The sequence below is a fragment of the Camelus dromedarius genome, chromosome X, assembly GCF_036321535.1.
Source record: "Camelus dromedarius isolate mCamDro1 chromosome X, mCamDro1.pat, whole genome shotgun sequence".
NCBI lineage: Eukaryota > Metazoa > Chordata > Mammalia > Artiodactyla > Camelidae > Camelus > Camelus dromedarius.
Window position 1 is genome coordinate 75,263,611 of NC_087472.1, and position 21,830 is coordinate 75,285,440.

General features: G+C 46.7%; 1 protein-coding gene across 1 annotated transcript; it reads right to left on the bottom strand.

Moving 5' to 3' along the window:
• Positions 1-170: 170 nt before the first annotated feature.
• GPR173 (G protein-coupled receptor 173) lies at positions 171-21,332 on the bottom strand. Its single transcript, XM_031445156.2, has 2 exons — positions 20,605-21,332; positions 171-2,560 (listed from the first exon to the last, which is right to left on the bottom strand). The coding sequence occupies exon 2, from the start codon at positions 2,461-2,463 to the stop codon at positions 1,342-1,344; it is 1,122 nt and encodes a 373-aa protein (XP_031301016.1). The 5' UTR covers positions 2,464-2,560; positions 20,605-21,332; the 3' UTR covers positions 171-1,341.
• Positions 21,333-21,830: the final 498 nt, after the last annotated feature.

The window sequence follows — 21,830 nt, forward strand, 5'->3', positions numbered from 1 at the left end:
TTGGCATCTTCTATCTGGGGAAACTGGCTGCAGTCTGCTGCACTTTGGGTGGGAGGAATGGTGGAGGGAGGAAAGAGGGGAAGGGCTGTGCAGGACAAGGAAGTTGGGGGCTGAGGGCCCAGAAGGCCAAGGGCTACCACAGAGAGTCTTGAGACCCCTGAGACTTGAAGGGGACAAAAAAAAAAAAAAAACCAACAAAACAACAACAACAAAAAAAAAACGTCAGAGAGGAATGGACTCAAGTCCACAGTGCCTTGGAGCTTATACCACTATGACTTACCAAGGCCCTCAAAGAATTTTCATCTTCAGGAAAGTAGCATGAACCCAGGAGGCAATTCTGGGGTTGAATTTCACTCTGACCCCAGGCTTTGGGTTTCAGCCACTCTGGAAAGTTTGACATTCTCCCTACACTTCCTCATGTGTTTATGTGGGGGTTGCTCCTGCCCCTATGGCACCCACATCGACCCCGGTGGGGTTGGGGTGGATTTCCATCCTCAGGAAGAAGAGTTGGGGGATGGAGATCCAGGAGGCAGCTCAAGAGAGTGCAGCCAAGCTGGGGTCTCTTCAGCTCAAGGTGTGTAGCTCACATCCTGCTCTTCACCTAACCTGGGCCCATCACAGAGGCCCTTCTCCCTCCCCTCCTGGCTTCTCAAACATATGTTCAGGAAACACTTGGGAGGTCAGGACAGTGTGGGGAGGGAGAGGAGACAGGGCTTGGGACCAGAGTTTGCTTAAAACAACATTGCACACAACATAGCAACTAAACAGCCCTTGCTCCCTGGGGACCCAGCACCTTCTTCGGTCCCTTTTGTCAGCAGATCAGTTTCTCCCTAAACATCCAGTCCTTGCTAAAGGACTTGGAAGGGGAAGGTGTGTGGGAGCAGAGGGAACAATAAGAGCTCTGGAAATCTATTTTACAGGACAAATTTCCCCCTTCTGGACAATGTCAGGAGAGACATTAAAGCAAGAAAGCCTGTCTCCTCAGCTGTTAGTAGAAAAAAACCTGCATTTTCAGTTTTGTTTTCTTTTTCTGAATTGTCACATCTGAGAGGGGGAGAGTGAGAGAGAGAGAGAGAGAGAGGAGAGAGAGAGATTGTAGAAGTGGAGAAGGAGGTGGCGGAGACAGGCCCCACAGGACTAGAAATGCCTCTTTCCCAGTCCCCCACCCAGTCCCCAACCCTGGGGAGGTATTGGCAATGGTGCCTAGATTCCAGGTGGTTCGAGGAGTTGGGGCTGGAGCTCAGAAAGAAAGGCTCCAGTATGAGGCCCCACCTCTCCCCTCTGTTGGCCCCAGCCTGGTGGCTATGACCTCCTCCCTGCCTGTCTGCCTACCAGCCTGCTTCACATGACACAGTAGGGTTCTCTAGGAGCCGGGGCACCTCCTGTGCTCCAGCAGGGGGCGTGAGTCCTCAGGCACTTCTTGAGGTCCTTGTTGAGCAGGAAGCAGACGATCGGGTTGACGGCAGCCTGGGCGAAGCTCATCCAAACAGCGGTGGCCAGGTAACGGTGGGGCACGGTGCAGGCTTTCACAAACACTCGCCAGTAGCAGGCCACAATGTAAGGTGACCAGAGGAGCAGGAAGAGCAGTGTGATCGCGTAGAACATACGGCCCAGCTGCTTTTCACCCTTGACCTCGTCCATGCCCAGCAGCCGCCGGCTGGCTGCATGCCCATTCTGCCGGATACCCAGCAGGGTTGGTGGCATGGGCCCACGGCCAAAGCCGGCGATCCAGTTGGCAGCAGCCTGGCCGGTGGCCCCAGGGCCATGGAATGTCCAGTTCTGGCTGATGGCTGGCACCATCTGCACAGGCTTCATCTTGCGGTGACGATACTCGAAGAGGAGCAGCTTTCCATAGACAGCGTGTGTGGCTGCCATGAGCACAGCCAACATAAGCATGAAGCCCAGCGTGTCATTGGCCTTGAAGTAGCGATGCTCAAAGATGCACTGGTCCTCCTCACGGATAAACTTGTAGGTGCCCACATCGAAGACAGGTGGGAAGGCCATGGCCACAGACAGGGTCCAGGCCATGCAGATGACAGCTGCGCATGTCCAGAGTGTCATGCGCTTGGCGTAGAAGCGGTGGTGGGCGATGGCCATGTAGCGGGTGACGCTGATGCAGAACAGCATGAAGGCCGCATGGAAGCAAAAGAGCACGGCCATAAAGGCCACAATCTTGCAGCTGAGCGCACTGAAGGTCCAGGAGGAGCCGTGGCGCACAGAAGCCAGCACAAAGGGGAAGCAGACGGCAGAGCGTATGCCGTCAGCCAGGCACAGGTCCAGCAGAAAGTAGTAAGGAGCCTTGTGCAGGGCACGCTCCTTGAGCACCAGCAGGGACAAGATGGCATTGCCCGCCAGGCTCACGCACATGATCAGTCCCAGCAGCACCAGCTTAACGTAAGCCGATGCCGATGGTGGAGACAGTGCGCCGCTCACCTCCTCGGGCTCTCCAGTGGTGTTGGCCATACTGAGGGGCAGGGGCTGCTCCCAACCCTATGGGGTCAGCCAGTCCGGTCCTCGATGGGCCCTGGGGGACTCCATCAGTTGTCCTTCTGGGCTGCACCTGCAAATGAGGATAATGGGGGAGGCACAGACACAGAGAGACAGAGATATGAGGGCAGGAGAGAGACAGAGAAAAACACATAGAGGCACAGAGACGTAGTGAGAAAGGACGGAACAAAAAGAAAATGGATACAGATTGAGACAGAAATGTAGGGGATGAGAAGGAGTGAGAGGAGATAGAGAGACAGAACGAGAGAGACAAGAAGAGAGGGGGAGAGAGGGGGAGGGAGGGAGAGAGAAAGAGAGAGAAAGAGACAGAGAGAAACACAAGAAAAAGAGACAGTGAGAGACAGGTGGAAAGGAAAGGTGAGGAAGAAACAGAAAGGGCAGTGTTAGTGTGTCTATGCGGCTTCCCCACTTACTCCCTGGCTGGTGTCAGGCCCTGCCCCTGGCCCACTGCTGCTCCTACCCGCTCCTTGCTGGGTGAGGGTGCTTCATCTCTCTGGATGTCCTGAGTTACCTGTTTCCTCCATTGGTGGGTCTGTGGGGTGGGGATGTTGGTGCAGCTCTTCTCTCCCTTTGCAAAGCCCAAAGGTTGCGTGCTTCACACTTTTTTTGACTGCCGCCCATAATAAGAAATACACTTTCCATCACAGCCTGGTACACATACATGCATGTGCACATATAGCTGAGCCAAAAGTTGCACAAAACAGTACCGATCCTATGTGTAATGTACCTCATTCGTTTCTATTCTATTTCATGGGTTTTTGTTGTTGTTGTTGTTAATGCTGGTAGCCACTCATTAAATAAATTTAATTATAATCAAGAATGTGCTTAGCACGCTCGAGGAACAGTGGGAAGACCAATGTGGTTGGAACAGAGTGGGCGAGGGAGACAGTGGAAGGGGAATTGACAGAGGTGTCTGGGGCCGGATCATGTAGGGTTGTGACAAAGACTTGGGTTTTTATTTTAAGTGAGGTAGGGAGTATGTGTGACTATAAAGATGTAGGTATGTTTGTGTGTATTCATTCATTTTTTTCCCTCTTCATAATGAAGAGAAATATAATATTTTTATTTAAAATTAAAAAAAATTATTTGTGGGGAGGAGGTAATTAGGTTTATTTTTTTTAATGGAGGTACTGGAGATTGAGCCCAGGACCTTGTGCATGCTAGGCATGCACTCTACCACTGAGCTATACCCTCCCCACCTTTTAAAAATTAAAAGAAATTTTTTCTCTTCATTATATTTTTTGATTAAAAAATTTTATTTGTATTCACTCATTGAAAAACTATTTATTGAGCATCTAGTACGTGCCAGGCACTGGGGATACAGCTGTGAAGCAGATAGACAAAGATCTTGCCCTTGTGAAGCTGACATTCTAGATAATAAAGAAGATACATAGGTAAAGTATAGTAGGTCAAATGATGGTAAGTTCCTAAAAATAAAAATAAAGGAGGGAAGGGGGATAGGAAGTGTGAGGGGTGGGGGAAGTACAGTTTTATATGAGGTGGACAGGAAAGGCTTCATGGAGGAGGTGTTATTCGAGCAAAGACGTGAAGGAGGTGAGCGAGTGAGCCAGGTGGCTATCTGCAGGAAGAGAAGTCCAGGCTGAGGGAACAGCCAGTGCAAAGGCCCTGAGGTGGAATGGCACGTCGGGCATTTCAGGGAGAACAAGGAGGCCACTGTGGGTGGAACAGAGTGAGTGAGGGGAGAGCGGTTGGAGGTGAGGTCAGAAAGGTGGCGAGGCCAGATCACATAGGCCATGGTGAAGACTGTGACTTTCACTCTGAGCGAGATGGGAGCCACAGGAGGGTTTTGAACTGAAGCGAGATGTGATACAACTCAAGATTGAGTGTAAGGAGGAGAGGGACCAAGTGAGACAAAGGTGGAAGGAGAGGGACAATTTAGGAGGCCCCTGAAGTAATCCAGTGGAGAAGTAACAGTACCCCCGTGCCCCTTGCCCTGCTTTATTTCTCTTCCTAGAATCTCTCTCTTCGAATGCACTGTATAATTTCCCGTTTTTAGAGTTGTTTTTGTTGATTTATTTATTTTCATTGTCGTATAGCTGATGTACAGTATTATATAAGTTACATGTGTACACTATCATGATTCCCAATTTAAACAAGTGTTTTTATTGAAGTATAGTTGATTTAAATAGTGATACACAATTTTTAAAGGTTATATTCCATTTACAGTTATTATAAAATATTGACTTTTACATTTTGGTTTATTGCCTGCCTCTCCCTATTAGAAGGAAAGCTCCAAAAGGGTAGGGATAATCGACTCACACCCTCTCCTCTTGAAGAGGAGAGCACAGCCCACAGGACGCCCTCGGTCAAAAGCTGTCAAATTAATTGGTTGAGGGACTGGATGGGCTGGGGGCTCAGGGAGGGCTGCCTGGAGGTGTCCAGGTAGGATTCGCTGAGAGAGCAGTCTGGGCAGTGCATGAATGGGAGGGCACAGACAAAGCTGGGGGAGAGGCAGGAGTGCTGGTGTGTGCGGGCTGAGGGTAGGAGGTGTGGGGTGTGATAAGGTAGTAGGGCAGGTCCCCAAGGAGTGGCTACAAGGCAGAAGCTGGAGAAGCTCAGAATTCCCATTGGGGCTGGGCTGGGCTTGAGGTTGGAGGAGGTGGGGCTTGGGTGGATGTCTTTCTATCCCTCCCTCCCAGGAAAACATCTGTCCTCTGCACTGTCTCCCAGCTCAATCCAGCCTGGCCTGCCACGGCCACCTGGGGCCAGGCTTTTTTTTTATGGCACCCCAAAGTCTCAGAGCCAGTGCCAGTGGGCCACGAGAAGGTGCCGGGACAGGGGCTTAGGAGAAGCGGGGTGAGCTCCCACAGAACTGTGGACCTGGTGCAAGCTGGGTGTGTGTAAATATGCACGCGCGCACGCACACACACACACACACACATACACACACACACACACACACACACACTCCTTAGCCTTGAGGAGAGGTGACAGAGACAGAGACAGAGGCTGAATGTAAGAGAGAGTCAGAGAGACACACGAGTGACCGAGAAGGAGAGAGGAGCAGAGAGAGAGAGACAGATGGAGACAGAGGAGTGAGGGAGGGAGGCGGTGGGGGAGATAAACAGAAAAGAGAGCGAGCTTTACACACAGAGAGGAGGAGATAGAAATAGAGACAGAAAGAGGAAGAAGAGAGAAAGTGAGAAGAAAGGGACAGACATGCACACACACAGAAACAGAGACAGCGTGAGACAGAGAAAGGAAAGAAATAGAAAAAAGTGAGAGGGAGCGAGAGAGACAGAGATAGAGAGAGATAGAAAAAAATAGACAGAGGGAGAGAAAGAAGGAGGGAGGGAGAGACAGAGAGATAGAGGGAGAGAGAGAATGCCAGGAAAGAAAGACAGAAAGATGTAGAGAAATAGATGGGGGCGGGGAGTGAGAGACGTATATAGAGATGGGATGGAGACAGGCAGAGACAGAGAAAGAGGCAGGAATAAAGATGAAAATAGAGAGAGGGAGACGCAGACACACTAAGACTGAGAAGGTGGATAATGTGTAGCCCAGAGTCTCAGTGAAAACCAAAACAAACAAAAACAAAACAAATAAAACAAAACAAAAACCATAAAACAATAGCAGCAAACAAACAAAACTCTGGTGTTGCCTGGAAAGCTGGGGCGATTGTATAAAAAGTGAGGAGAGGGTTCTTCTGAGCACAGACTGGCAGCCGCAGCCTGGGACCATCCGAGGCTAAGGATGTGTGTGCATACACACACATACATACCTGCTCGTGCCCAGATGCCCTTAAACAGAGATACAGACATCTATCTACATACACACTCACACAAACACATGGGTTATTCCAATGCAGACCCATGGACAGCAACCAGCTCACACACAGGGCGTGCACGGGTGGTGCACGTACATGTACACATACACACACACACACACACACACACACACACAGAAGGTATATCGCCTCGTTCACACAGGCACAGGGTACCAGGCCTAAATACCAGTGCTTGGTCCTCAGCACAGGTGTTACTGCCCCCTAGGGGACATTTTGGAAATTTATAGGAGCATTTTTGGTTGCCACCATGCTGGGTGCGTCCTTCTAACATTTAAGGGTCCTGGGAGAGGATGCCCGCCATCCAGTGATTGGCAGGGCAGTCCCACACAGCTAACATATGTCTGGCATCTCGTAGGATTTGGACTTGTAATGTACTTAACCTAGAATCTGACTCTGTTTCACAGATAAACACAGTTGTTACCTTGATTGGATAGACTCTGAATTATCCAGGAATGTGGCTGTCACGTAAATCTAGAGGAGACTGTACTTTGTTTTGTGGAGCACTTTCCTTTTAGTTGTTCACTGTTTCGGAAAACCTCACTCCTAGGCCTTTGCCTGTCATTTTCCTGCACTTTGTACAAGGGGCAACTTCTAATTTTTCCCCTTCTCTTAAATACATGTTTACTCATTATGTTACAAGCCTCTGATTCACTGAATCTCCCAGGGAGTGTCATGCCCAAACATTTCCACGTTTAAATACAGATTATTTTCTTATAAATCACTTTTATTTCTTATTTATTTATATTAGAATTAATACAATATGGATACTGTATAAAATGCTACATGGATTGTCTTTTGAATTATATATGCAGAGATTATATCCTCTAAGAACTTCATATCCAGATAGTAAAGGGGTGTTATAAAATATGTTACATAAAAGAGGGTGTTGGGTATGAGAAGACTGAGAATCGCTCATGTGCACAGATACACCCAGACACACACACATACATGTGCTATGGCCTATAAACCTACATTTATAACTCCCCTAAAAAACACATACAAACTCTCAAATCCTGACAGATACACACACACAAAACTACTCACTGTCAAATCACACATAGACTCATACATACCCTTTGTCCCAATATACCTGATTATTCAAATGCTCTCACAAATTCAAACAATCTCTTGCCATAGAGGTATGTAAACAGTAACATACCTAGATCATCACATATACAAACATACACACTTAACACTTGGATTCAGTCAGTTACGTACGCCAGCATGCTCACAAGCACTTGAATCCCACCACATGCATACGCACACACCTATGTATACACAGAATGCCCCTCAGATACCCACAGATTTGTTGGCATGCAGAAAAAAATAGACAAGCGAACAACTGCTCACATACATACACATGTGCATATTCTAACCCACTTTAATACACAGAGACTAACTGATCCAAAACCTCTCACATAGATTAGGCACACTCACCAACATGGATATGTACACCCTAGCATATTTACACATGGGACAAGTGCTAGGACATACACGGACATACAGAAAAGTAGACCAGCTCCAACACACACACACACACCCTTTAGCAACATACAAGCACAAGCAAACCCAAAGAGAAAGGCCACTCATGTATACAGATACACTCTTGCACACAGTGTTTATACACACAAACTTGTTCACAACTCATAGATACATTTACTTGACATATACATCCTGCAGCAGGTATACACCCAGAGATTAAACCCATGCAAGTGTACAAAGCAGCCAACTTCTGAACACACAGGTGGAAACATTAGCAGAGCTGCCCAGCTGGTGGGTGCCTGCCACAGCAGGGGGCTGGAGCAAGAGGGGGCTCGAGCCGTGTTGAGAAGCGAGGTTGTAAATGTTTGGATTGCTTCCTGTTGAAACATTTCAGACTATCAGATTATTACTTTGCCACCGTTCATCAGTGAGGTTTTTTGGGTTTGCCCATCTGTGCACAATGTTTTGTTTTCTTTTAATTTGCTCTCATGACTATTTTTCCACAACTTCTTTTTTCCTACAAAAATAGAAGGGTTGTATCATTGTTGCTGCTACTACTGTTACACAATATTAGGTGTTCCTAAAGAGACTATAACTATTTTGTTAATTTCCTTGATGGTTACTTCTTTATTTAAAAAAAAAAAACACAACTCTTTTTCTTCTAGAACATTTCAAACATAAAAAAGTTGGAAGAATCCTGTAATGAACTTCAGTGCAACCATCATCCAGATTCACCAATGATCAACTCATAGGGTCTTGTTTCGCCTGCAACCTCACCCACTTCCCCTACTTTCAAAGTATTCTGAAGCATAGCTATTATACCATTTCAGCTGTATTTCAGTAAGTATTCCTAAAAGATAAGGACTCTTTTAAATACAACGATATCATTTTTATTATTTCCTTGCTTATTTATTGATTTACTTGCTACTGGCTTCTAGTATTTAAAATTAGGCAAATTTGATCCTTGGTGGGATTTCATAATTAATTATTATCTCTTGTTTTGTTTTTAGATAAAAATATTTGTCAATAAAGGAGTGGAGCCTGCCTACATTTGAATTGAATTGATTCATTAAAGGGAATTCTAGGGCTTTCTGGCTTTGTCTCAGAGTGCTGCTTGAAAATGCAGAAGATCTAAACTGTGTTTTTAGAAAAAAATCAGTTTTCAGAAGGAACAAAGGTCTGCTGACCCCTTCAATACTTTATTTATTTTTTATTGAATTATAGTCAGTTTACAATGTTACGTCCTTCAATACTTTATATTCAAGTAGATTGAATGTTTAAGATATTTCTTTTCCCATCAAATTGGACTTTTTGATTAAAGCTAGAACCTCAGGAGTCTCACAAGACAAACACAGTAGTCGCCCCTCCAAAAAAAAATCTAGGATGTCCCTAATTTAAGCAATTTAATAAGGATTGTCTCAAATTTGGATTCAGCTGCCCAATTAGCCTTCTTTTCCTCAGACTAAATGTCTGATCTGTGTGGAAAAGTTACCAAAAGAATCTTCGTTTCCCAGTAGGCTAGGTTGGTCAATGACCACAACACACTCTATCATGCAGAGAAAGATTTGGATTTTTTTGAAGCATCTGGAAGAGCAAATTAAGAAACTGGGCTCTTTCATGAGATGAGTTAGAACATTCTTAGATGGCGTTCAACCAGCTAGCGATGGGGTAATACAATTAACAAGCAATTGTAAGTTGTATGCCTGCCCAGTAAAAAAAAAAGTAACTAAGATGCTTGCTCAGTAGAATCTCATATGTTAGTAGTCTGCTGGCAAATTGTCCACACTATATTTGAGGCCAATGAAGTAAAAGAAATGGGGAAGGGATCACTTTCAATTATTGCTGTTAGGAGACACATTGATGACAGGTCAAAGGACACTGAGATGACACTAACCCACAAGATCGTTGGATCACAAGGGTTTTCATTTTATGTTGGACTGCTGCTGCTGTTGTGACAGTAGGAAGTTTACAGCTGGAATTTGTTCTGAAAATGCCAGGAATCATTCAGTGAGGAGCCCTCACCTATAAAAGTTTGCCTGAAGTTCTAATTGCCACAGTAAATGGTGCCAGATGAATATAATTAGATTCAAGGCACTTGTCAGCTCTCTGTGCAGCACTGGAATCAGTACACCCTTCTCTATTGTTTTAAGCCTAAGTGTGTAAGGATTTTGTAAAGGATTTATGCGCTAAAGGAAAATTTTCAGCATTCCTTTGTGAAGGATTCTCACTTTGCAGATTTGATGCTTACTGGCTTCAACAAATGGCTCTTTGAGCACATGAATAAAATGACATCAAAAATTTCATACTCAAAGATATATATGAAAGTATACTGACAAGGTTTATGGATTTGAAGCCAAACTTGAGCTTAGAAGAAGTCAGGTCAAGTATGGTTCCCTGAGTGATGTTTAGTTAGTTGAATACTAAAGAAGACTTACTAGGATGAGTAGAACAAGGTCTACTTAGGAGAAAAGAGCACTTTAAAAAATACTCAAAATAAAGATTTTCTGTTGGATTCAAAATTCGTGAGCATTTGTCACAAGAAATTTCGACATCACATTTGATTGAAAGAAAAAGAGGAGTTAGACTGAAAGAAGGCTCCCACCTTTGAAGCACAAAACTCAAGACTAAGAATCATCCAAGTTCTGATTATTGATGAGAAAGGAGTTTTAATCAGCGAGAAAATACCCTTCGACCATTTGCTGCCACTTACTTATGCAAGGGGTTTTCTGTTGATGGTGAACACCAAGAGATAGAAGAGATCATGTAGCTGTTTCGAACATAAAACCTGGATCTCTGCCTCGTCATGGCAAGAACAAGTTATAAAAGGGAAGTGAAAAAGGGAGGCATGAACGAGCAGTCACTCCATTTCTTAAGGTTGGCATGGTGTGAAAGCACCAGCCATATGCAACACTAAAAACTGCACCTGATGCTTCAGAGACACCAAGATGGTACCTGATGACCCCAAAGCTTGTGCTTTTGAGGTGAGCTCTGCTGACCTGCAGAACTGTGCCCCTACATTCCACACATTCAAGCTAATTATGAGAACATTGGGGCAAACTGTGCCTAAACAACCTCTATGGAATGGGTCTTACCTTCAATAACATGCCTTCCAAGGTCAAGAAGTGGCAGGCACCGATGGAAGTTTATATTAGTGTCAAAAGTACCAATGGTTGGGTGGGAGGGTTTAGCTCAGTGGTAGAGTGCACGCCTAGCATGCAAGAGGTCCTGGGTTCAATTCCCAGCACCTCCCCTTAAATAAATAAACAAGTAAGCCTAATTAGCCCCCCCAAAAAAACAAATAAATAAAGTATCAATGGTTTCTTCATTTGCTTTGTTTGGCTTTTTACCAAGAGCACCAAGTGATCTACCAAATCATGATGAAAGTGACCATAAAATAACTCAACAGTCATGACCAAAGGCTCAGAAGAAGTGGGCACGAATGTTGACCGCTACAAATTTGCACGAGTGAATTAAAAAGTTATGTTTACAGACGTGAGCTCAAGTGTGCTATGAAAAATGCAGAGATTTCATTTGAAAGCTGTGTACAAATTCAGTATTTAAGAATTCTCCTAAAACTTGGCATTTTTGTTTTTCTTAGCACAATTTTTATAATATAAAGAAAATGTAAGGAATTTCTTTCCACCAAGCCCCAGTATCCTTAACTCTTCTTAATATTTCACCTTCTCTGTGTGCTGACCACATTCACATCTAGTCATATTGCATAGACACACCTGCACACACGAACAGATACCTGCACACAGGCACGTGTGTATATGGAGATTCAAATTTGCACTCACATCCAGACTTATCCCAGCTGATCACACACACACACACACACACACACACACACACCTCCTCTTCTACACAGTTAGGTATGTGTGTAGGTGCCCAGCTACCAGCAAATCATGCAAAGATTTATACAACACACACACACCCATCTATAGAAATGCAGGCCTAAGTACCGACACAATCGCCATTCATATGGGCACATGCAGACACATACACCTACAAACCAAATCGTATGTACCTGTATGCTTTCAGACACAGTCATGCATGCACAGATGTAAGAACTGACATTCAGACACAGGGCAAGTCCTTCTCACATCCTACAGATCCAGGCCCTTCTCCACCCGAGGCTCTTACATTAAGAGATTAAAACCTACTGTCTTACACAAGCCCTGCCTTGGCACACATACATGTACACGCAGTACAGACATGCTAGCAATACAGGTACAGGGCTCAGGCTCATTGCTACCCACCCAGAGGTAGGCAGGCATGTGAAGTGATGCAGACTCACGCATACACACCCACATAGCTATTGCTGCTTATAAACACAGATGGACACAAACCCTCAGGTGCACACACTCATTCATATCTACACATACAGTCACGTGACACAGATACACACATCCTAGTCCATGGCCATGCAGGCATAAAGCCTTTACACACACACACACACATCTACTCACAGCATCACATATAAACCTGAATACCAACCTTCTTATATTTACAGACACTCCCAGCCTGACCACTACAACCTGTTTACATATTCAGATAAAAACACACTGCACATTACCCAGATATAGGTATATGTACTCATATACCCAGTTGTGTGTATGCTGGGAAACGCACACACAGGGCCAAACCTTCTCCATCAACCTCCTAGACACACACTTCCATTCTCATGCACCCATGGTTTTACATACACACTGGGACAATGGGCATATACTACAAACCCACTTGTATGTACAGACACACTCTTACACACAGAATCTGCTCATTCTCTCACACATACGTGCAGATGCTGATAACGTGGCAAATATGCACATAGAAACGACCCTGTTCACACCTGCAGATAGACACAGACTGTCACCTACGCATGGGCACACATGGTAATTATAATACTGGGTAACACCTTACATGGCACAGATGACTCATTATGTGCCTGGCACTGTCCGAAGCACTTTTCAAATATTAACTCATCCAATCCTCTCCCTATGGAATAGGGAGTATTATTACCCCTACTTTACCAATAAGAAACGAGGGCTTAGTTGAGCTAATAAGGCAGAACTGAGATGCAAACCCAGAGTCTGGCTGGAGAGCTTGCAGATCCAACTTACTGACATGTAGCAACACACTCACTTCATACACATATACAGATACACACTACTCTAGCACAAGCATGTGCACACACAAACCATTTCCTGACACGCTGGGGTGAAACAGTCACACATACACAAACATGGACACGCTCACATTTACAGACACTCCAGCTAAGGTATATCTTGCCCCAGGAAAGATGTACACATTCATAAACATGCCCAGAATCATACACCCACACTATCAAACACACAAAATACCCAGATATAACATCTACACACCATCTAGGTAAATCCACACTCCAATACAGATGCACCCACATTCTCAGATACACTCCCCACCCAGATGTACCAAAATGCTCACACACACCATCCACATATACTTACCTCACACACACCACCCGGATATACCTTTTCTCTCACACCATCCAGAGAGAATCCCACACATCCTGCTTAGATATACCCACTCTCACACACCCCAATCCAGGTAGGTGCACATTCTCTTTCTCACACACATTATTCAGATCCACCCACTCTCACACACCCCCAATACTGATACAGCCACACTCTCTCACACACATCCCATCTAAACACACCCATCCTCATACAAACATACCTCAAAGACGCCTACACTCACAGGTGCTCCACCTAGATACAGCCACACTTATGTAAACTCCCAACTCAGTACACCCACACTCTCAAATACAACATTCAGATCCACTGAAATTCACACACACTCCCAGCCCAGAACCCTCATACCCAACCCAGACACACCTACAGTCTCTCTCACACATGGTATCAAGACACAACCACAATGAACCACACTCTATTCAAAGACACTACACTTACATACACCCCACCCAGATACACTCACCCAACTCAAATGCATCCACATGCACAGATACCCACTTATACATAATCCAGAGATACCCACTCACACACAAATCCTATCCACACACACCCACACTTTCTCGTGTTCTTTCTCAGTCTCTTTCTGTCTATCTCTGTGTCTCTCTCTCTCTCTCATGAACACAAACACAGGCCCACTCACACAACCTCAGCCAGATACATCCACCCTTTCATACATACACACAACATCCAGTTTCATCCCATGTGGACCACTAAGATACACTCACACCCACATACATCATCTAGATACACTCCACTACCACCTAGATATATTTGCATTCACACACAGATCCCACACTTTCCAGTGCTATCCAGGTGCACCTCTCCAAACTCCACTGATCAGATACATCCAATGGCCTCATCCTCTCCACACCACCCAGATGCACCCACATTCCAAACTCACACTTCTCACCCAGAATGCCCCCCAAACTCTCTCTTTCATACACCCCATTTAGTTATACACACACACTCACACATACCCAAGTACACAACTAATGCTCTAACAACACACCATCCAGATATACCCTAATACATACTCCACCACCCAAATAGACCTGTGCTCTCATCCACTCACCATCCAGATACACTCACATTCAAACACATTTCACCTCCAATACACCCACACACTCTCTCATACACCATCCAGATACAGCCACACCTCACATACACATCATCCAGATACACCCACTCACGCCCCCAATACGCCCACATTCACTCCCTGATCCAATTAAACCTAAACACTTATACCCCATCCAGATACACCTACATACTCCTCCTGCTGGATACATTCATGCTCCCACATCCCTACCACACTCAGAAACACCTACACACTCTCTTACACACACATACAGTCCAGCTCCCTCCTCTTAAATCACTATCATCCAGAATACCCACACTCCACACACACCATGCAGATACACCCATACTCTCTCACACACACCACACACACATCTCACCCACATACACCCCCTACACTATCCATAGATACTTCCAATTATATACATATTCACATACACCCCCACCCTCACTTACATGTCCTCAAATTCTCTTTTACACACACACACACACACACACACATCATCTAGATATATTTCATCACACACTTCCATCACCTACATACACTTGTGCACTCACCCACCTACACATCATCCAGATATACCCACACTTGAACCCCCCCATCCCAACACATCATATCCATACTCCTTCATACACTCCCTCTACTCAGAAATACCCACAATCTCTCTTATACACACAACACAGATACATCCACACTGTGAAATACATCATCCAGATAACTCACCACTCTCTCTTGCACCATCTTGATATACTTATACCCACATACTCCTCAAATATACACATCCTCACACATATTCCCACACAGCCACACCCAAAGTGTCACTCATACCATCCTCCACCCAAATAGGCCAATGGTCTCATATTGCACCATTTACATACACCCACATTCACACTCATCCCTCCCAAATACACCCACATGTCTCACATACACACCCTACCCAGAAACACTCAGGCTCTCTCTTACAAACAGACAACCCAGCCCCCTTCTCTCTCTCAATCTCTCTCTCTTACTAAATATAGCACCCCCTCCACACACACCCATATGCCACTCTACCTGGATATACCTTCACTTTTCACTTATACCTGGATGTATAAGTGAAAGATTTCTGCCTGGATGGCATAATTTGAGTGCTGTGTGTGAAAACCACTTACTGACCCCAGATACCATACAATGCCAGTCTGTACTGGTCCTCTGATGGTGCGGGATAGGATGGGAAAGAAGTCTCTGTGTTTCGAGAAATGTTTTTCTAAAGAGGTCACAGGCCCCCTTCCCTAGTAGGCTATCAGTCATGATTGGTTCTTATTTCTTTCTTAAAAATTTTTTATCGAAGTGTAGTTGATTTACAGTGTTAATTTCAAGTATATAGCAGAATGATTCAGTTATACATATACATACATATATATTTTTTCTTTTCAGATTCTTTTCCATTATATGTTATTACAAGAAATTGAATATAGTTCCCTGAGCTATACAGTAGGACCTTGTTGTTTACCTGTTTTATATATAGTAATCTGTGTTTGTTAATCCCCAACCCCTAATTTATCCCTCCCTGCCCTTTCCCCTTTGGTAACCACAGTTTGTTTTCTATGTCTGTTTTGGTTTGTAAATATAATTTGTATCATTTTTTTAGATTCCACATATAAGTGATATTCTATGACAGTTGTCTTCCTCTGTCTGACTTACTTTGCTTCATATGATAATCTCTGGATCCATCCATGTTGCTGCAAATGGCATTAATTCATTCTTTTTATGGCTGAGTTGGTTCTCACTTCTTGAGTGTGAGTGATGACAGGAATTATCCTGAGATCCTCACAAAAGCCCAGCACATGGTCAAGGCTAGAGAAACCCCAGAAGGGGGTCATAGATGGCTCACGAGTTATGGCTTGCCATCCTGTAGGATGTCCACACAGAACCAGACATGGTCTAGCAGGGTACCAATGACTCTCAGGCCTGCACATAAATACATGCTGGGGTACACATAGCATCACACAGACTCACAAGCACCCTTCCTTATCACCTCCTCAGTGATAAGGCCCATCTACACAGGCCCAAGGCGAAATCTCTCTCTCTCTCACATGCATACCATGAGACACAGCCAATGCACAAATACCGACACTCATCCCCACACACAGGCACACTCACAGCAGTGCACACTCTCACTGCACTTGGCCCCATGTACGTGCATCCATTTATTCTCAAACACAGACATATATGCAGAGCATGCATTCACATGACATAGTGCCCACGAAGGAATATGTTCACTCACAAACACAAGTGTACATACAGGCATACTTACATATGTCCACTGATAGGCAGAATCTGTATCACACCCAACGAGACAGTAAAGAAACATGACACACAGAGGTGAGCTCCTAAATATATACACATGCATCCCTAGACATGGCCACATAAGCAGATTCACACACACTCACACACAGGTGTACTCACACACACAAACACCCAGATGTGCTCGTCAATCAGATGGTGTACTCATATACAGACATTCTAACACAAAGAGACTTATACACACAACTGGGCACGTGTATATATAAACATATTCACAGATACATAGACTTGTACATCATTCATTCATGCGTGCACAACATCAGACATGGAGACACAAACATACTTACAAAACACACTCACACAGTTAGGCACACCATGTATGCTGATACACGTTCATACATACATCCACATGAGAAACTATGCAAACAAAAGAAGACTCATGCACACATGGGAGAATAGTCATGTATTCTCACGTCCTTGTGCATCTGCACAAGTAGGACTAATAATACTAATCACAGACACACACATGCAAAGACATCCTCACACACACACACTCAATGCACTTACAGGCCAAGAGCAGCATGCATATACACTCACTCACACTGTTCTACAACATATGCTCCAGAACAAACAATGGTAGATAAACACAAACACACATATGCAAATAATTCGAACTGTACAAACTGGTACAGTTCAGACACCTGTACATTCAGACAGGCGCACCCACAGATGTAGTCACACACGTCACCTCAGATGTGTGTGAACACACAGGCAAATATACGGACCTGTTCACTCAAATGCACACACAGCCAGATGTTCACACATACTAGCACACACACACACACACACACACACACTCAGCCACTCACAGGCATTTCCACCCTCACATTCAGAAATTCAAACAAAATACACAATGAGACGTGTGCATCCAAGTATGAAGAGCTGTAGTTACACTCAGACATGCACTCACGCACAACAGTGTACCCACAAACACAATAAGACATATACACAAATGCATCCATTTACCTATGCACACAGCCTTTTGTGCATATATTTAAAGGGATACACACCCAGAGCCATACCTATATAGATAATCAAACGTGCACGCATAGGCAAACCCACAAGATACACTTCCATGCACAAAACATGTATTCACACACTCCCCTACCCACACAACTAGTTCTCTTTATACTATTGTGACCATCTACACTAACACTTCCCCAATCAGATGTGGACCCACAGGTCTGTCTACAGACAGCATGTACTCAAATGTGCATACACAGGCATGTATATAATTCAGTCAAGAGAATTCACAGAGACATTCACACACAGGCGTACTCATACATCTGCATGACAGACACACCCACACAGAAGCATGTTCACATACACATACATCCCATACATACACTCACACCCTTACACTTACAAACATACTACTTAGATGTACTTATATGCACACACACAAATATATACAATAAGATACACCTAGGCAATCACCTAGTTGGACATGCATACCCAGGCATTCTGAAACCCTCACACACAGACACATACAATCTGACATATACACCCAAAACCAAATTGATGCCACACACATATACAGCCAGACATTCAACAGGCCTATTGGATCAAAGAAACACACCCTCACTCAGGCTCAGGATCAGACATGTCCATTTGCTCACCCAGACAGACATGCAAAGTCATACTCACTCCCTTGAACATACACAATTCTACCCAGACACCCACAGACTTGCACTCCATCATGTGACTTGCACACACACACAGAGACTCATCCACAGCCATAGTGCCCACGAACAGACAGATAGACAGACACACACACACACACAATGAACACAGCCATACATTGTCAGTTGCACATATACACCCACACTCAGGCCCAGATGCCTCCAGACCACAGGCTGGGTTCACCTTTCTGTACCAAACACTTCTGCATAAAAGTCTACTCTATACTTCCAAACCCCACCCATCCCTGCCTCCGACAGAGGAGGTCTTCTGGGCCTCAATCTTTCCCCTCCTCCAACTCCTCTCCAGGCCTTGAGGACTCCTCTCTAGCCACTGACCCCTCACTCAGTGTTCCACCACAGCTCCACACCCAGAAGTCAGTCAGCAGATCCAACTCTCCCTCCAGCCCAAGCTCTGTTAGTAACTCCCTGGGACCCGTCCCCCACAGGTCTGGCTGCTGCATGGGCCACACCCCAGCTCTAGCTGAAGCCCTGTGATCTCAGGAGCTTCAGCCTTGTCTCCAGGCCCTGCCAACCACTGACCACAAGCCAAACTCTTGCCAAGTCTCCCCTCAACAAGGAGACGCATACGTTACCAGGGCCAGGAATGCTGTAGGCTGTAAGCCAGGTCTCTGTTAACTCACAGGGCCTCAAGCTTCTGTGTGTGTGTGTGTGTGTGTGTATGTGTGCGTGCGCATGTGTGTGTGTGTACAGACAGGGGCAAGTGCAGGGAAGGAGCTTGGAGTAGGGTGGGGGTGAGAGGCTCTACCCACAGCCAACATTTATTCCTCCTTACAAACAAAGAGTAACACCATAGAGTTGCTCCTGCCTCCCCTCCACTCCTCCTCTCCCATTTACCTACCTGCTGCCCTCCACAGATCTACGCCAAGACCTTGGAGAAGAGGGGCCAGTCCCCCCACCAAATAATCAATCACCAACAGTAAGAATAATAATATTAATCATGAATAATCAGCAACAATATTGATCATGAGCTTTGGCAACATTGCTCCGGGACCACTTCTATGCACATCCTTTACTTACATGCACCAACTCATTTAGTCACTACACATACCTGTGAAGGAAGGGTTACCAGTCTCTTCGACAGACAAGAAAACCGAGGTTCAATAAGCAGCACACTTTCACAAAAGTTGCAGACCTAGTTTTTGAGGGAAGTGTCCCTGGAGAATCCATGTTCTCCATGTACTAGGCTTTCCTGCCCCTCCAGACATAGGGACCACTGGCCACTGTGCACAAGGCCATAATATGTGGGGCGGAGGGGTCCCAGACACAACATGGGTGTCTGAAACAGAGATGGAGAACCTTGAATAGAGGCTGGGGCTCACACTGTGGGGACAGCCATGTTGTGTCTGGTCCCTGCAGGTTGCTGGGTGGCGTGGTCCTTGCCCGGACAGAGGCATCAGGCAGTCTAAAGGCCTGAAAATGCTATCCACCCCCACCTCACCTTCCCTTTAGCCCTACAGTGGCTTCCTCCCCCTAGCTGGGAATCACAGCAACATCTTCCGTGGTGAGTGAGCAAAAGTCTGTGCTACCTGTGGGGAGAGACGGGGAAGGAAGGAAAGAAAGAAAGAAGGAAAGAAGGAAGGAAGGAAGGAAGGAAGGAAGGAAGGAAGGAAGGAAGGAAGGAAGGAAAGGAAAAAAGGAATAGGGGGTAGTCTGGGCTGGGAGCAGCTTCTCTGTAATGTCTACCCACCTGCCTGCTCACACACACGGGCAGACAGACACACGCACCATGCATGCCAGCCAAGGAACCTGGAGGAGAGTGGAGGAGGAGGGAGAGGAGGCAGCTGCAGGAGGCTGAGCCTGCCCAGGGTGCAGACATCATGAGGGGAGCACGGCCGGGCATGCCTTCCACAGATAGCACACAAGGAAATATTACCCCAGCCTCGTGCTCAAACGCGACCATAGTGATAAAAACAGACCCTGTGCGGGGGAAACAGGTGGTGGTTCCCTTTTTCCTGGGACATTTGGGATTGGGGAAGATGGAGATGGCTAGAGGACTCTCTAGGCTTGGGTGCCCAAGTAGCCCTTGTGATGGAGCAGAACGAGAGAGAGAGAGACTGTTTAACAGAGTCAGAGAGAGACAGAGAGCATGGCAGTGATGGAGACTGTGAGATATGTGTGGGGAGACAGAAGTACCAGCCCCTCATCCTCGGTGGAGGGATGCTGACTACTTACCTGGGCTCTCTCAGCCGGGCTGTCTTGGAATCCAGGGAGGGGCTCAAGCTGTCTCACCCAGGATAAATGACAGCCCAGGCCACATTGTGGGACCCTCAGTGATCTGGCAGCCAGTGACACTCCTGCTTCTGTTGCCGTGGATACAGCCGGGCTGGTCTACATCGCAGACATCAGGGGATATAGGCACCAGAGGGGTGCACTGGACAGGGCTGGGGGCGTTGGGGAACCCCAGGTGGGCAGCACACAGCTTTGGGGTGCCCAGCTAGCTGGCAGGTGGGGGTCCCGGCAGGTGCTTCCCCAACTACACACTACCACCCCCATCTTCATGCCACCGCCAAGCTGGGAGGGGGGCCAGCACTGGCCCCTGCTACCCGTCTGCCCGCCTGGCTGCCGGTCCCCCCCTCCCCCCTCCCTGTCTGCCTGCTGGCCGCCGCCTTTTGTCCTCAGAAGACACGGTCCCCGCGGGGCCTCTGCCAAGCCTCTAGCAGATGCTCAGGGTCCGGGGCTCCTCCCTGGGAGCACACGGGCCATGGCCTGGGAGAGCCCCAGGTTGGGGGAGCTCTCATCCAGGCTCACACTGCTCCCCAGGCCTGGCGGAGATGAGGAAGAGGTGCAGGTCCACAGCCAGAGGCAGCAGCAGAGGTGGAGTTGGGGAGGGGATGGACGCCAGAAAGAGGGGGTGGGGTGGAGAGAGAGGCTGGCCTGATAGCTGTGTCCCGGGTTTTAGATCCGGGTTGAGGAGGGTGGCTCAGAGCATCCGGGGGGGGGGGTCCTGATGCAAAACCGGGGCACCGTGGGCCTGCCGGAGGGACCCTCTAGGCCTGGGAACCACCCCAGCTCACACAAATTTAGGTCCCAAGAATCCGGGGACACCCAGCTTGGATAAGACATCAGCGAGGAGCCCAGGGCGCTAAGCTGGACCCCATCCGGCCTGTCCGTCCCCCCTCTCCTCGATTTGCACAGTCCCTGCCTCAGGGGCGGGTGGAGGTGGGAGGGAGGCAGAGAGGGAGAGGGAGGGAAAGAGGGAGGCTGAGCAGGCAGGGAGACTCCCAGCTGCCAGCCTGGTCCTCCCTGGGGCGGGGCAGGGATGGGGAGGGGGGGGTGCTGGCGAGGCTGGGGAGCAGCCGGCTGGCTGGCTGGCCGACTGGGTGGGGATGCTGGCGTGGCGGCTGTGCTGCCAGGACAATAGCTGGCTGGGGAATTCAGACTCTGGCCTTTCTGAGATG

What these genes read in the sequence shown, in the direction of transcription:
- GPR173 (XM_031445156.2), bottom strand. Translation starts at nt 2,463, where the DNA reads ATGGCCAACACCACTGGAGAGCCCGAGGAGGTGAGCGGCGCACTGTCT.